The following is a 16,494-nucleotide window of genomic DNA, read 5'->3' as shown; positions in this document are numbered from 1 at the left end:
GGGAGAGGTTCGGGGGAGGATTCTGGGGGGGTCACAAGTAAGAAAAGGCTGAGAATGGGGAGCAGCTCTGGATCTTTCTGCCGGCACCTTGATCAGAGCGCCAACAGGATGCTGATGGTGGAGGAGAACCCACAGACACGGGGAGGACATGAAGCCTCCACACAGAAGGAACGCCAACTCAAACCTGTGGCTGTCTTGCTGTGGAAAACAACCACTGAATCTACACCTAATATAAAAAATAAATAAATAAATAAAATAAAAAAAAAAAAATATATATATATAATGATTAAGATCATACGATTGTCTAATGACTCAAGAGTCAACGTGTTCCAGCTGCATTTGCAGACAGGAATCCTGACCTAAACCTGTTTATCCTGATGGAATATTCTGAATAACTCAAACATTGAAGAAAAACGGTCCTATTAACAGTTCATCAATGAGAAATCAGCATATTTCGACCTTTTCACATAAACCTGTGCTGAGTACTAGTGTACACACCCGCAGCCCCCCCCCCCCCCCCCTTTGCATCCTTCCGAATGACCTTTACTACTTCCTTATGCATTGATCCTCTCTGCAGTTTCTAGGCGTGACAGCCTGGTGCGTCACAGCTCAACCTTGTTCAGAGCTGCTCTGACTCACCCCATCTTTCAATGCATTAATGCAGTCAGGCAGTCGCACAAGGCAGAGTCAGGTTTACCAGCGTCCGTCATCGTCGGCACACAAGCAGTCTGGAAACTTTGCAGTCAGACCATCATGAAAACTACAGGACTGTCAAAGAACCTGTGTTGTCTCATTAAAATAAATTAGTCAAATACTGCAATGACTTACAGACCGGAAACAAATCCAACTAGCTTTGCTTGCGTTTGACAAGTTTGGAAAAAAAAAAAATAAAATTCTAAAACAGACCACATTGATCAAAACCCTTTTAAGAGAAATCCAGAATTTTATTTAAAAAAAACAAATGATCAAAACATTGTGTATAAAAGATACTCACGTAAAATTATTCCACCTACAGTAGAATGTTACATGGATTTGTCATCAACTAATCTGATGCTTCGAGGCAAGACTAAGAGTCGTCTACTGAATGAAAATAAGATCTCAAAATATGCATCATAGTCTTCTAACACACCACCAGAATGATTTTCCAAACACCAGTTCATGCTGCTGCTCTGAGCACCATAGATGTTTTAACTGAGAAGCCTAACCCCCCCGACACTTTCCTCCTCCCCCTGGTGAGGCGGGGTGGTGGGATTAGGGTGCCCACAGTGTTGAAATGAGAAGCTGTGAGTCAGCTTTTCCTGGTATCTCCTGACTGGACTCTGCCGCTCCGCTCCGCGTCAAAGATTTTCCAGCCTTCACAAGTAAACAGGATCGATGCAAACAAAACAAAAAAGGAAAAAATTAAATGCATCGTTTTTGCACCTCTTGTGGATTAGATGGGACTCCCGTTGCTCGGAATCGTATGTTAGGAATCAGATCAAAACTAGGGAGGAAAACAAGTGATCTTTACTGAGCCCCTTGTTGTAGAATGTCATGGAAAATCACATGATCAAAAGTGAGAAAACTTAAAGTCTGCTTCAGGTTGGAAACAGAACAGATGGCACCAGGAGCCTTTGCTTTAAGCATGACGGCCAATGACGAAGTCTTCAGCATGAAATACTATCGACGGGTTGATCAAGCTTTCTACTTACATCCTGTTTTATTCGTTAAAACTGAAAAACAAAAGAATTGAGTGTGCTGGCACAGTTCAAGCATTCTTACACACACACACACACACACACACACACACACACACACACACACACACACACACACACACACACAAAAAACAAAACAAAAAACCTTGAGATTTGAACTCCTCTGTTATCGCCATTATCTTCGATACTCAGCTGCCACGTGGAGTGGATAAATGTGCAAAATATTTCATTTTCCTCAACACGACTCATGAAGGAAATACTCAACCTTAATATATTACAATGGAAACAGAGTCGACCAGGGATCCTTTCCCTAGAGGGAGGGGGTCAGAGAAGCAACCACGAGTGGATCTGTCCACATGACTCATCAGGGAATACAACAATACAGATACAAAAAGTCATTTTTTACCCAAATGGAGACAAAAAAATAAACAGAAAAAATCAAATTAATGGAATCGAAACGCCCCGAAAACAGTCAATACCATCAAAGGGAAGCAGGAGAAACGTTCTACATTCACAGGCCAAGGAGGTCAAGTTGTCCGACGAGGGCTGCAGGAGCTGGGACTACATTACCATACAAGATTCACTCCGGTTCCTTAGTATTGCTACTTGCTGAACTACCCATCTTGACCCCAGCCACAGTCTGAGAGAAACTAAGGCCTGTGGTAGTGAGGAAACACCAGGTACCAAAAAAGTTGACATCAGAGATTCTGTATGAAGGTGGACCAAGCTGAATTAGCCACCAACGGCTCGGCTTAGCTGAAGTACTGAGAAACAAAGAGACTATAGAGAAAAACATGAGCACCATTTTTTGGCATCTGTGCATCCTTCTTTGGTGGCTGGGGGGGGGGGGGGGGTGTTGAGAAGGGTGTGAATGATTAGAGAAAACAGAAAGAGGGGTGTGTTGTGTAATGTGAAAGAGAGGGATGAGGAGGAGCAGGTCTATAGCCTCCTCCTGTGAGCAGTAAGGCTGAGGTGAGATAGTCCAGGGTGGGGTGGGGTGGGGGGGTTCTGGGGGCGGGACAGGTTTGAACAGCAGCTCTATCAGCCAGGGAAGGAAACTCCTCCGCACAATATCATGAGCACCAGCTATCAGTTAGAGTCATAAGCAGTCTCTGATAAAAAGAAAATCATTTATATATATATTTATATATTATTTACACACTTGTACAAAAAAAAAGAAAAATCCCTGCAGTATTAATTGTTTGTCATTGAGGTTGGAGAAGCGGGCGGCGTGTCAGTGACTCCAGCCCATCAGGTGGCTGACACGGGCTTTCTCAGTCATACGGCGTACCCGTCCTGAGCGGGACATGCCCAAGTTGAGGGGGTCCTCCTTCGACCCGTCATCTTCAGACTCGTCCCTGTACAGAACTGTCCTGCGGCCTTGGTTGCGTGTGTTGACCTGTCGAGACTTGCACTGGTTGCGTCTTGGACTCGTAGCTGCTGCTGCCGCCGCCGCCGCCGCCACCACCACCACAGCAGCCCCTCTCTGCACCTCCTCCTCCTCTTCTTCTTCCTCCTCCTCTTCTTCCTCCTCTTCATCCTCCTCCTCCTCCTCCTTGTCCTCTTCAGGTCTTACATGCACCTGCGGCTGCTCTTCCTCCTCCTCCTCCTCTTCCTCCTCCTCCTCTTCCTCTTCCTCCTCCTCTTCCTCCTCCTCCACTGGCTCTTCTATTCGTGCTCTTTTAGGTTTCTGTGCAATCTCTTCTCCTTCTTTGTGTTTCCTTTTCCCTGATACTGCCATCTTACCTTTTGTGGAGAGGTGTACCGACAGGCGGGGGGCTTTGCTGTAGTCATGATCTCCCCCCTCCACGTACTTCTCCACCTCAGAATCCGAGCTGTTCTCACTGTCTGATGATGAAGAGGAAGAGGATGATGACGATGAGGAGGAGCTTGAGGATGACTCTGATGATGAGCTGTTGGACCCGGACTCCTCCTCCTCCTCCTCCTCCTCGTCAGACTGCTGTGACTCTTGCCCGTGGCACTGCCTGGAGCCGTTACTCAGATGCAAGTTCAGCTTGCGCCCTGACACAACACAAGAAGGCCGGCTCGTTTCGACAGCATGATTGTCGATGTCAGATTACAATCCAAACATTTACTGCCGTCATACCTGATTTCTTCACCGAAGTGCCTTGGCTGCGGGTCTGCCGGTGCTCCTCCTGGTTTCTGTTCAAGCTGCTTGTCCCTGAACTGGGAGAAGAGGGCTCCATGTCCTCTTCCTCTGCTACACTGCTGCTTTGTTGAGCTAAAGCAAGCACACCAATCAAATTTCTCTCCATTGTAAGACATTCTTGTAACTTTCTCAGCACTGCATACTCCAACAGGATCAATTCAAACTCCACATCAACAACCAACACCACGGCGGAGAAATCATACCCTGATATGAAGAACGATTCTTCATTGAGGTTTGGGATTTTTTCTGCTTTAACACTTTCCCTGACTTGTGCTTCCTTTAGGAGTTGGACATGTGGAAAGGGGAGAGAAGCAGAAACATTTCTGAGGAATCAACCAAGTAATCAGCAACATGTCGGGTGGGTGGAGCTTAAACAGGGTTCAAGTCTACGCCGTACAAGACATCTAAGAGTTCTGGAGAGGAACAACTACTAACAGCATCTGTTAACGTTAGCCAATGGTTTGTATTCCCTCATGAACATCCTGAGATTTTTCTGCATCAGGTTTTTTTTTTTTTTTAAGAGTGGTGTAATTCTGGTGGTTGCCAGTGCTGCATTAGCTGATGTGTTTGGTCATCAACATACACACAAGCATCACTCTGGGTTCTGGGAACCTTCCTGCCCTGAGTAGGCACCAAAAAGGCCCCTTGTACTCAAAAATGAGGCTAGTTCCTCCAAACATTTATAGAGCTACTTCTTACAACTCCAGTCAGAAGCTATCTACTGCACACATTGGGATGGATTAGATTAAGTGTGGGAGGAGTGTGAATGGGCCTCGGTACCTTGGGGATGGATTTATCGGTGGGGAGCTGCCTCCATTGTGCAATCTATTCCTGTAACTCTCTCTCTGACGAGCCCGCCGTTCGTTCTGAATGGCAGACTTGAAGTCTGAGATGATGGATATGATGTTTTTTTCAAAGAAGGCTGACAAGCTGAGGGTCATTGTGTAGATCTAGACATTAAAAAAAAAAAAAGTTCAGGACATTTGTCAGGTCTACCTCTCATCATTAGAGTATTTCCTCAGTCTCAGGGGTGTAACTTCACCTGGGATTTCTTGTTAGGTGTGTATGCTTTAGAGTTGCTGAAAATGAGGCGCATGTCTTTGGCAAATTCCATGGGGTTCTCATAATTCCCAGCAACCAGTGTTTCTGAAACCGTGCCAAGATCCATGGGCGTGTCGATGATGTCCCGATAGTCCTGAACAAAAGCAGAATGTGTACGCAGGGGACTCATGTTAATCTGACAAAGGCTTTATAGATACACCTTGTTATTATGTTGTCAGGTTGTTCCAGATTTTCTTTTACCGGATACTCAAAGAGATCCACAGGTTGTCTGAATGGTTCTGAATCTGGGGCGACAATCATCCGACGCAGAAGCTCTCGACATTGACCTCGCCATGCTTTCGCATTCAGAACCACACCGCGCTTCTTTGAATTGGAGTTAGTTCCCTGGAGAGAAAGAGTCAAAGCTTAAAGTGATATTTCATGGAGACTGCAGGAGTGTTGTAGTGTTTATCACCAGATCTCTTACTCGATGTCCTGTAGATGTCCCTGGGGTGTCCGAGTCCACATCCAACTCGGCGCCCTGCAGGGAGCATCAAACTAAATCACTATTTACGGTAATGTCAAGTATCTAAAAGAAAGACAATGAGAACACCGAAAAAATAAAATGTCTTCACACAACCAACAAGTCTCACCTCGTCTTCTCCACTGCTGATCTCAGACCTCAGTTTGTGATACAGATTCAAGATGTCTGAGCAGCTCTGGTCCCTGAAAGCACCAGGAATTTATTGGAAATAATATTGAGAGCTGGCGTTTCATTATAAATATTAATTTGAACTGGTCCTTCTGCGGAGTATTACCCGATGTAGTGGAGGAGGATGTCGGTCACCACTTTGGCCGCTGCTACGATGGGGCTCTGGGGCTCGTTGAAAGTGCGGGCATTGTGTTCGATGTAGCGCACCTCCCACATTAGTGCAGAGATCCGCCTGAAGCAGAAAGGAACGTCAACACTTAAAACGCGCCACTGAGTTAATTTGTGCTTCTGTGTGAGGTTGTGTGTGTGTTTCTACCTGTAGAAACGGTTCTCCAGACGTTTGCGGATGGTGCTGATGTCAGTGAGGTAAGCCACCACAGTGCAGTAGAGAGGGTACTCCCGCAGATTCACAGGTAATGCAAATGGCTTGGCAACGTCTGCGGACAAGGAAAGGTTCAAATATGCTCTGGATTACGTGGAAACACATCGTTGTCATCCCCTGGGCAGCCTACCCAGTGTAAGAAGCTGATCGATGCCGTGGATGATTCTCTCACACTCTTCGTCCTGTGTGTGAGCCCCCCATTCTCCTTCCTGAGGCTTGTAGAGCAGAGACTTTAACTCCTCCTCCAACACCTCCACCCCATCACCAACCTGATCTGGTAAAGCAGCTGATGGTAAAACATCAGAGAATGTCAGAGGTGAACATGTCTTCTGATTTAGCTTCATCTGTAGTACAGGAACGTTATGGAGCAGGAACAAAAGTTTGTGTTTCCTTATCTCTCTCATATATATAGCACTGACAAGTATGCCAATGTTTGGTACTAGTACTACTGACCTTCCTCAGGAATAGGCTCCATGTCCCAGGGACTCATCTTCTCCCGTTCACCATTATCCCACCTGATCAAACAAATTAACATTAATTGGTTATTCAGCTACACTGTGTATGAAATTACAATCCCTTATTTGATTTAACTTTAATGAGAAATGACATTGGGTCAATAAAGAAAAAAAGAACATGGTATCTACAGGAAGCACTGCTGATACTTTATATGGGAGGTAAATACTCCACATGATGCACGTACTTTACTGCATAGCACTGAAACAGGCTGTCTGGATACTCTGGCTGCAGGGGTTCCTGGTCCTCCACCAAGCCAAACCACCAGGCGTCATCAATGATGCTGCGGAACCTCATCCCTGAAGAGAGCAATGAGGGCAAAAGAGCAGATGCTCATGAAGGAGTGTCCACAACAATAAACACGCCGATTCAAAGGGAGAGCAGGGGGAAGCTTACCTGGCTGCCAGTTGTGCTCTTTAGCCTCGTGGTAGAACTGCTGCAGTACCAGGAAGTCTATGACATCAGGCATGTCATGGTACCTTTTGCATGGGAAAGAAGGCGAGTGAACAGCATGTGTTAAATGATCATACTCCAGCCATTTATCAACCCTGGTTTAAATGTCTACAAGTGCTCACTTTAAAGAGAAAGACTCATTGGTCATCTTCCCTGAGATTGGGTCCAAGAAAGCCAGTTTTAGGCAGCAGAGAGTCGGAGGTCCCACTTCATACTTGATTCCAACGACCTTCACAGATTCCTGGTCCTGGGGGGGGGGGGGGCAAAGACAATTCACAAACTGAACAAGATGAAGCATTAGAGAAGTAAAAATAAAGAAAGTAAGTTTACAGCTACACTTCTAACACACTGAACAGAACTTGTGAACTGAAATTCACCTGATGTGAGACCTGAATTCTGAGGAGACCTTCAGCACATCATTGGTGAAATCAGAATCAAGCTTCTTATTGCAGGTCCATAGTGAGACATAGCGGCCTCCAAAATGAACAAATAAACCTCACTGAACCAGATTCAATAATACTTAAATATTACATTCCTCGTTGACTGCATTAGCTTTAACTAGGTGCACCTAATAAATTGACAAGCGAGTTGATCAAGTCAAATGGAAGCTATTCAAATGATACCAGGGCAATGAAAAGTGGTTATAGCCGTGGAGTTGCTCCAGAGGGCCACGATCCATCACAGGCTCCTCACCCTGAGGTTGAGTTTGTTCCATGGTTGTTTCTGAGGGTTGATGCTGTAAGCTTTGGCCCTGCGGACAGCTCGGACGTAGGCTTGATGGCCCTGCTTGAAGTAGATGAGCTGGACGAAGTTATAAGAGTTCACAATGTCAAAACTGAATGAACTGGAAAAGCTAATTTGCTTCGTAACATATTTTTGTTATATAACACGAGAAGAGCATTTCTTACTTCATCTCCCATTTGTGGAACAAACGGAGAGCGATGTGGGATGGTCTCCATTATCCATGAAGGTGGCAGCCACTCCTCTGCATCAAGCCCAGCCAGAGACGACGTGGGTTTCTGGGTATTATTGATTGGTTAGAACATTAGTAAAGAATGTCTCCTGTGCTGTGCAGGGTTCTGAGACCCTTTACAAAGTTGCTTGCAAGTTCTTTAGAGGTGCATTTTCAAGCTTTTCCAGCACTTTACAGCCAGGGTCACCTGTAATTTGAGGGAGCATGAGCGTTATGGACTTAAACCTCTGCTTGATCGCTAACACCCAGAGGATGTCAAAAAGCTCCAAAAGCTAACCAGCAATTGCTTTAAATCTCTTTCTTCTTCTTTTTTTTTAAATTGTAAAACATCTTGGAATAATCTCACAGACCAAATGTTTGCCATATGTTGTACAAAAAAATTGTATCCACTGAACATTGTTCAGTTTAAGCCTGGACTTCAATGATTTCTGGCACACATACATGCAGTGCCAGGTGGCAGATGTCAAAACCAGGGGTATTTCCCACAAACACTGCAAGGAAAGTAGCTGTAGGTGACCTGTTTGGTCTCCTTGGGCTTCTTCCTCTTCTCATTCTCCTTTTTCTTGTCCTCCTTTGCCTTCTCATCACCTTCTTCCTCCTCTGAGCTGCTGTAACCTGAAGGCTGTACGGGCCTCCTGGTTGGTCGTTTTGGAGGCTGGAGGTTGATGCCGGCATCGGCTGTCCAATCAGAATATTCACTGGAGGAGTCGCTGGGAGTGGAGAAGGAGGGGGGTTGTTATGCGACTGAGTTTAACTGCACCTTGAAAACATCACTCAGTAAATGATGCTCACCTGGAGCTGCTTTCACTCTGCCACCGAGCTTCCCCATCAGAGGAAGCATCACTGGCTTCTACCTGTTCTGTTGCCTGGCAACACACCACAGACAAAAGCACCTTTATTATTATGAATGACAGCAAATAACAGATAGTACTTCTTTCATACAGTGTTCCAATAATCATTCAATAATTCAGAATATTTAACCTAAGACTTTTTTTAAAGGCTACAAAAGCTCAACACAATTCTGCAGGCCATGTCTTCTTGGTTATTAAGAGTAGGGAGACGGAACACGTACGTCTCGATCACTGTCTGAGTCTATCTGACTGCCAGAGCTACGTTGGTTGCTGGGATTTCGACTCCTGTTCCGTGGATGTCGTACTTGAGCTGAACGGGTTTGATAAGTGTGGCGCTGCTGCTTTTTCTTTGTTGGCCGCAAGGAGCGTAGGCGTGAAGTCAGGGGATCGGTCTACAAAGTGCAGAGGCAGGGTAGAAAATGAGCCGAGCAGAAATGACAGCGGCATGGACAGTGTCAGTGAAAGATTTTGATTTGTTAATAAAAAAAAATTAAAAAAAACAACCTCTGAGGAAAAGAACAGTGTGTAAGTGGAACAAACCTTGGGTGGACAAGTTGCTGGTTTTTTCCTCCTCTCTGCATTGTAAAGAGAACATTCCATTTCACTTTTGGCTTGTCTGCACTCCTCGGTAACTCTAGTGAAAAATAACACAATTACTCAAAACCCCAGGCTACTGTTCCGCAGAACAGATTCAAACAGATTCATTTATCAACACGTATGAATATGTCGAAGCCGCGCATCATAATTATCTGACTACATGTTGCTTAGTTTCCCGAGGTGAGTGACTCAGTGGTCATGGATTGTGACTTTCTAGCTTTGTACTTTTCTGTCTTTAGCGTCCTTCGCTCCCATGGCCTTACCTGAATATTCCTGGTGGTACTTCATTCACCACCACCCTGCGGCTCCAGGCCAGCAGGTCTCTCTCAGTGGCCACTTGACTACGCAAGGCGTTATGCTGCATCTGCCACACCCCATCCACCTGCCCGCTCCTGCGTGGACCAACAGCTGGAGAGGATGCAACCACCTCTGCTGCATCAGCTGCTAAACAACAAAGAAATGTTAAATATATCTTAATAAATACAAACACAAGGAAACAGGAAATAATAAACAGCTATTATTACAAATGTGGAACTGACATAACATGGAATGCCTGAAAATTTCAGAATCATAGGAAGATCATTAAGAATAAGAACTGCAAAATATAATGCTTGCAGTACGCTATTATTCCATTTAGAGCAAGAGTCCTATCAAATCTACTAAATCTGCTCTATGTTGTAAAAAGTAAAAACAGACCCTCTGCCTCCTCGGCCGGCTGTTCTGCATTCTGTCGCTCATCCTGCTCGTTCTGCAACTGTCTGATGAGATTGTCCAAGAGGCTTTCTCCATTTTCCACAGTTTGCTGGCCAAGTACCTGCTCAACCAACTCTCCGTCACCTTGGCAACAAAGAGATTCAATTACATCCCCTTAGTTTTAACAGTGCAAGCTTTCATAAGTGTGTGAGGTCAATAAGTGAGTGGGTTTTACTGTTAGCCATGTATCCCAGTTGAGGTATTAGCTGTTCCTCCTTGCAGTTCTCTCGTCCTGGCACCAGGCGCTGATAGTGAGGTGGGTGGGGATTCCCATCAACATCCACTAGGAAGGGTGGAGGCATGAGGTGCGGGGCCTGTTGTGTCTGCTCATCCAGCACGTAGTTATTGGAGTCACGGATAAGAGGTCGGTAATCCGTGTGGAAGAACATCTGGTCAGGGATCTGGGAGGGATAAAGAGAACGTGTGTCAGTAGAGAGGTAAAGAGAGTCAAATGCTGCTCAGACTGAGTCTTAGCAAGTCTCGAGATTCAAGACCCAAGTGTACAACAGCATCAGCCGCCACACCGCTGAAATACTGACTTTGAAGGTTTAGGGTTCCTTTAAGTTCACTGAGATTTCTTGGATTTGGATGTTCAAAAGTTTGACCAACTATTTGAGACTATTAAAAGTAAATATGAGGTAAAACTATTATGTTCCTTTACCTTTTCATATGGTTTGCTGCAACCAAAGCCAAAGATGAGCAAATGGCCGTGTGAGTCAGTGCAAGCAAAATGTTGCCCATCAGCGGAGAACTTGCAGTCAAAAATAGCACCATGGCCTTGCCCTTCAATCTGGAAAGGAATATTTCCATGGGAACTTTGTGACAGCATGAAAAATAAACACTGATGGTGGAGGATTCTCACTGTTGTTCCATTACCATGTTGAAGAAGTTGCGGATCTTCACTCCTTTGGTCAGGTCCCAGATGTAAATGTTGCCATCGTGGCCGGCAGACAACATGATGCGGGAGTCAAACGGGTGTGCCTCCAGGACAAACACCTCATCATCATGACCCTTGAATGGAGACAGAAAACATTCAGAGGGGTTTGTGACACTGTTTGTACAATGCAGCTTTTTAACTTATTTTCCCTGCAGAGAAGTAATAAATACTTCGGCTACTCACAGATAAAACATGCACCAGCTCTCCAGTGGTTGAGTTCCACACTTTGAGCAGGTAGTTGGACACTGCTGTGATGATGACGTGATCGGCACGGTCCCAAGCCACCATGGTCACCACCAGCTTAGTTTTATCATCTCCACTGACAACAGAACTCCTGGAGAAAAAGATCCCATCAGACACAAAAGTTCCTGAGACAAAGGTGACAGCAAGACACAAGGAGTGAGGACTGCTCACTCTCCTCTTACCCTGGAAGCCTGGCAGCCATGTCTAAAGGGATGCTCTTCCACTCTTGTTGCTGGTAGTGCCAGATTCTGGCTGTGCCGTCACGACTGCCGCTCACAAACCTTAGGCTGGGCATAAACAACTATCAGATGCTCTGAAAGCTTGCAAAAAGTTTGATTAAATATCCTCAAATAAGCACTCACCTGTCACTGTTATTGCTAAACTGGACGACAACAACTTTATCCTAGAAAAAGAAGAAGACTTCAAGCGTTATAGCGGCCGCGTTGACAGAATTATAAAGCAGAATTCACGATGACGCAGCCACTGTGTTACGTTTGTTACCGTATGAGCATCCATCTCTGAGACCTTCATAGGAGTTTCAGCACCAAGGTAGTAAACTCTGATCATGTGATCACTGCCACCAGTAGCCATGAACATCCCACCTATTCATCATAAACAAAGAGTGAATTCAATTGTCAAGAACACATTCAGTCAACAAAACCACACGAAAAATCATATCGATCCTGTCAAATTTGACAAACTGTTTGGAAACAGGCTGTCTGAATCATCAGTTCTAATGTTTCCAAGAAGCCCATTTGATCGTGCTGATCTTCTTCGCACATCTATCCGTCCTTAATAATAAATAATAAAATAAATTTATATAGCACCTCTGGAAAGAGACTTTACAAAGTGCTTTCACACACAAAACAGAAAGAAGGATAGGCAGATCAAAGAATTACAACAGAGAGCTGAAAAGCAGCAAGACAAAATCAAGGTTAAGTTAATGCAAAGAAATATATAAACACAAACGTTAAATAATACTTCAAAACACAAGCACACAAGCATATAAAATGGGTTTGAGTCACTCATTCTATGACTCTTATCTCCTGGGGCACGTCGTTCCAAAGCTGAGGGGCCCTGATAATCTCATACGTGACTGTTTGCCGGGAGATAGTCTGTGGCTCACATCCTCACACACAGGTTACCAGTTTATTTGCTACAGAAGGCCGATGATGATTCATAAAACTAAACTGAATAATACAAACAAGAGAAGTTTATCAAGAGATCGAGATTAAAAGCTGGCAGCAAGTAACCACAAGTATCCTTGTTTAGCTGTTGGGGATTGGTTTACTGCTCACTGCTCCTGAGCAGGCAGGGAAATACACTTACCACTACTGAAGGAAGAAGTGGAGACCTGCACACCCGGACGGGACCGCTCGACAAATTTCACTGGCTGATCACTGCGGAGACAAGAGGAACACAAATGTTCGAATTTTACTTCAATTAACAAGAACAACTTTAGGGGAACAACACAAGAGTTAATAAACTTCAAACAGGTGTCTGAAATACTTACTTGAATTTCATACTGAGCGAGTGCCACTTCCAGAAACACACCATGCCGTCTGCGCCCGTGGAGGCCAGGTATCGTGTTGTCCCTTTGACTGCAGGACAAAACTAAGAGGGAGAAACGTCAGGGTTGGTTAGTCACACAACGGCAACAGCTTGTGCTGTGAAAGCAGACCGAAAACAAGTGGAGAAAACAACAAGCATTATACTGTATAATCCGGTTGAGTTTGTTTTCTCTTTTCGGTTGCAAGTCGACATCAAACAAAGTGACATTCCTGAAGATTCATGTCTCACCTGAATGGATGTGATGGAGGCTGCATGAGCCTGGAGAACAGTAATGGGGGCGCAGGTACGCAGGCACCACAATCTGATGACTTTGTCACAGCTGGCTGAGGCTATGAGAGTATTCTCGTGGTTGACAGCCATGTCACAGATCTCCGCTGAGTGGCCGCGAAGTGTTGCAAGGAGGCGGCCATCATCAGTTGCCCATATTTTCACCAAGCAATCATCAGAACCCTAAATAATACAAGACAGTGCAGCCACTGAGACAAGTAGGTTTACTTGGAACTACTACTGGCTGAGTGGCGTTCTTTAAAAGAGTAACTTCATCATACTAGTTTAGCTCATATTTTGGAGAAATTGTGTTAGTTTTGATAGAGCACTTAGCTTTAGCTCAGAGCCCGGCTGGTCTTTAAACCACGGACAGTTTATATTCAGCTCAATTTATCTTAGCTGCGCTTTATTTTTTGCAACATTAGACAAAATCACTAAGCGATAGCTCATAAAGTGTGTTACACGTAGCTGCAATAATCCTATGGTCCATAAATCATGACTCACCGTAAATATCCGGCGACCTGTACGGTCAAAGGCTACACAGTAGACTGAGGAGAGGTGGCCAAGGATACGTTTGTGTATCTTCATGTGATAGTAGGAGGAAGCTGGCAGCACCTGGCCAAAACGAGCTGTGCCAGTGGCCTGGCGAGCACCCATGATAGACACTGGATGTGGTAACACACAAAAAAAAAAAGGGAAGTAAAAGACAGACCTGTGAGGTATCAGATGACTGGTGTGGTTTTTCTGGAGTTTTTATGAACTGGCTCCCTCTTCCACAGTTCATCCACTACATGGTTTCACAAATTATCAACAGCTGGCCTCAAAAGACCAAGAAATGCAGCAATGTACCATAAATAATGGGGAAGAAGATGATTCCCAGCGAGTAAACATGGATGTAACCAACAGAGGGTATCACATTAAAAAAAAAAAAAGTTGTCACAAATAATTTAAAGCATGAAAAATACATTCAGCATTTGTCTCTTTGGCCTCAAGGATGCACACAATGTTGAGAGCAATAATGAATGTAGATAGAAATTTCACAAGGCATTTTTGACATCAACTGCTGCTTTGAGTCATCTTTATGGGTAGAAATGAGAGTATGTTTTACACACCAAGACTGGGAGGATTTCCATTGCTGACTGGGGGTTCTGGTGGACGTCCTCGGTGGAGGGCAGCAACAGCAGAGCCACTGCATACTTTGTGGCTGCAACCTAAAATAAAATAGTGGGTTAAAGAAAACACTTGAGATTACTGATGTTTAGAAGATTTTTTGAGTGTTTTATATGTGTATATATATATATATATATATATATATATATATAAAAATAAATGTTGGTGAATAGGAGGGAAATACTGACCTTTGGTAGTACGGAGCAACGACTGTCTTCCAAGCCCAAGAAGTGTCTGAACTCCAGGAACACTAGGTGGGATCTCTTTCTCGATGAGTGGGCCTATCCGCTGACAAACACGGAGTAGATAATCTGCAGGAATGTGCTGGTTCAAAATCACCTACAAGTATCACAGGCAGACATTAGATAGATAGCCTGCAATGCCATGTCACTCCATATCTGTATTCACAAGGCTAAACATCTTCCACAGAGCCACATTCCACAATTTATAAGTGATTTTTTTCCCCCTTTAAGACATGAAACCGTTTTCCTTTTCTATGGCTTTTACACGTTCCTGCTAAGTTGTGCTTGGTGTAACACTCACAGCCGTCTAAATGAGGCATTTGTATCACATAACAAAAAACACAATTAACATGTGACACTCTAGTTAAGAGACGACTACTTTATGAATCTGGATTAAAGTTAATGTTTTATATGAAAAAAACATATCTAGTTTGATAGCATTACAAACAGATGATACAGTATTAAAAGCTTTATTTGAGAAGGATTTACTAATGGGTCTTTGCTTTTTTTCCTCTCCCTAACTGTAAATACTTACTCATAGTTATAATTTGTAACATGTTTTATAATGCAGCTACTTGATTAGCAGTCCAGGGGCGGGAAGATGCCTTCAGCCAATCAAAGGGCGACTTGCCCCTTCTTCCGGTTCGCTAAAACGTCAATTCGGGAATTAATTGGCTGCAAGGAAAGACTGACAGCTGTTGCGTTGGTGCCAGCCAATCACGGATCCCCTTACATATTTGCCCCTCCTACTGGCCCACACAATAGCAAAGCCTGCATATAATCGTTTATCAACCGACCTGTACTAATATGAATATTGCAATGTCTTGTAACAAATAAACACAATTCAACACAACGTCAAGTTTTGATAGTCAATTAAATTAAACGTATAAAAAGCCTCACATGGTCGGTTGTCGATAAATGCACGAGTTACACGCTCCGTTTGATTAAAAATTTAATCAAAGAAATTCTCACTCACCCAGTCTTGGAAGGTCCGCTTGTATTTCTCTCCATCCCAACTCCATCGTTGAGGGATTAACTAAAGTTTAAAAAGAGACCGTTAACGATCGCACTAAACCGACGATTTCATCCCGTCGCTGAAATGCGCTTATTTAATTAGCTACGATCAAAATGACAGGAAAGTGTCACAAAACGAACCATGGGCATCGCTAAGGGAAACCTCACATGAGAATAAAGGCAGAAAGGTCCAGCTGAACCTACCTCATACTCCTCCAGCTCCTCGATCAGAATCTAACAACAGACACACAGTTAGCGTTAGCCGCTAGCAATAGCTTCAGGTTTATCGATCTCACAACTGCTACGAGTGGATATACAAGGGTTACCTTTGCTGCCTTTTTACAAGGTCCAGACTGTAGAAATCTGGCAATGAGGTAATATAGTTCTGCAACGAAAGAATGGCGAATTAGCTTGGCATATTGTTGTTGCCGTTTAGCAGTGCTAATGCTAGCTAGATTTGTGTTGCACTCGGTTAGCTAGCTCGCTAGCTGCCACACAACAGTAAACTGTGGAAATGCAAAATGTGAATGAGAATCGAAGGGACGCTCAGCACTCACCACCTTCGGTTTGTGAACACCGTTCTTTTGCCATCACTTGATAAGACAGGCGACATTAAGACAAACTGATGTTTTAGCTTGCTCGTTAGCCGCCGGGTAGCTAATAGTAGCTAGATGTGTGTAGCTAAAAGAGGCTAGTGAATGGCCTCTCTCGAGTGTTTCCCTGACCACCTGGTGCTGGGCGATAGCGCCCTCGCTTGAAACTTAACAACACCGATAATTTTGTTGCCAGAGGAGAAAATAGTTAAACGACAAAATATTAAAAAATGTTAAATTTCAAAAACTCGTTCATACTGATATTAGGATAATATATAAATATCAATTTTTTCCTTAGTTTTCTAGAAATCCAT

The 16,494-nt window shown here is 44.1% G+C and overlaps 1 protein-coding gene across 1 annotated transcript; it reads right to left on the bottom strand.

Annotated features, from left to right (window-relative positions):
* Positions 1–769: 769 nt before the first annotated feature.
* Positions 770–16,313, bottom strand: brwd3 (bromodomain and WD repeat domain containing 3). Its single transcript, XM_086226264.1, has 40 exons — positions 16,145–16,313; positions 15,914–15,972; positions 15,792–15,821; positions 15,550–15,609; positions 14,520–14,670; positions 14,274–14,372; positions 13,666–13,826; positions 13,123–13,344; positions 12,836–12,936; positions 12,652–12,722; positions 11,824–11,924; positions 11,685–11,725; positions 11,505–11,609; positions 11,263–11,413; positions 11,019–11,153; positions 10,804–10,932; positions 10,318–10,543; positions 10,086–10,226; positions 9,653–9,830; positions 9,333–9,426; positions 9,014–9,184; positions 8,734–8,807; positions 8,459–8,651; positions 7,877–7,987; positions 7,662–7,769; positions 7,091–7,215; positions 6,912–6,994; positions 6,703–6,814; positions 6,456–6,517; positions 6,133–6,288; positions 5,937–6,057; positions 5,727–5,852; positions 5,562–5,634; positions 5,396–5,449; positions 5,170–5,313; positions 4,910–5,062; positions 4,648–4,817; positions 4,071–4,144; positions 3,805–3,939; positions 770–3,719 (listed from the first exon to the last, which is right to left on the bottom strand). Exons 1-40 carry the CDS (start codon positions 16,176–16,178, stop codon positions 2,932–2,934), a joined length of 5,322 nt encoding a protein of 1,773 aa, XP_086082390.1. The 5' UTR covers positions 16,179–16,313; the 3' UTR covers positions 770–2,931.
* Between the last annotated feature and the right edge of the window lie 181 nt (positions 16,314–16,494).

The sequence above is a fragment of the Aulostomus chinensis genome, chromosome 15 (genome assembly GCF_037954235.1).
Source record: "Aulostomus chinensis isolate RoL2024-O1b breed Wild chromosome 15, RoL_Achi_v1.0, whole genome shotgun sequence".
Classification (NCBI taxonomy): Eukaryota; Metazoa; Chordata; class Actinopteri; order Syngnathiformes; family Aulostomidae; genus Aulostomus; species Aulostomus chinensis.
Note: the sequence above shows the minus strand (reverse complement) of the source record. Positions and strands in the feature narration are given on the sequence as shown.

What these genes read in the sequence shown, in the direction of transcription:
- brwd3 (XM_086226264.1), bottom strand. Translation starts at nt 16,178, where the DNA reads ATGGCAAAAGAACGGTGTTCACAAACCGAAGGTG. An exon ending in CAGGTCGCCGGATATTTACG is followed by an intron (nt 13,345 to 13,665) that starts GTGAGTCATGAT and finishes TGTATTATTTAG; the next exon opens with GGTTCTGATGATTGCTTGGT. An exon ending in CAGAGTGAAAGCAGCTCCAG is followed by an intron (nt 8,652 to 8,733) that starts GTGAGCATCATT and finishes CTCCACTCCCAG; the next exon opens with CGACTCCTCCAGTGAATATT.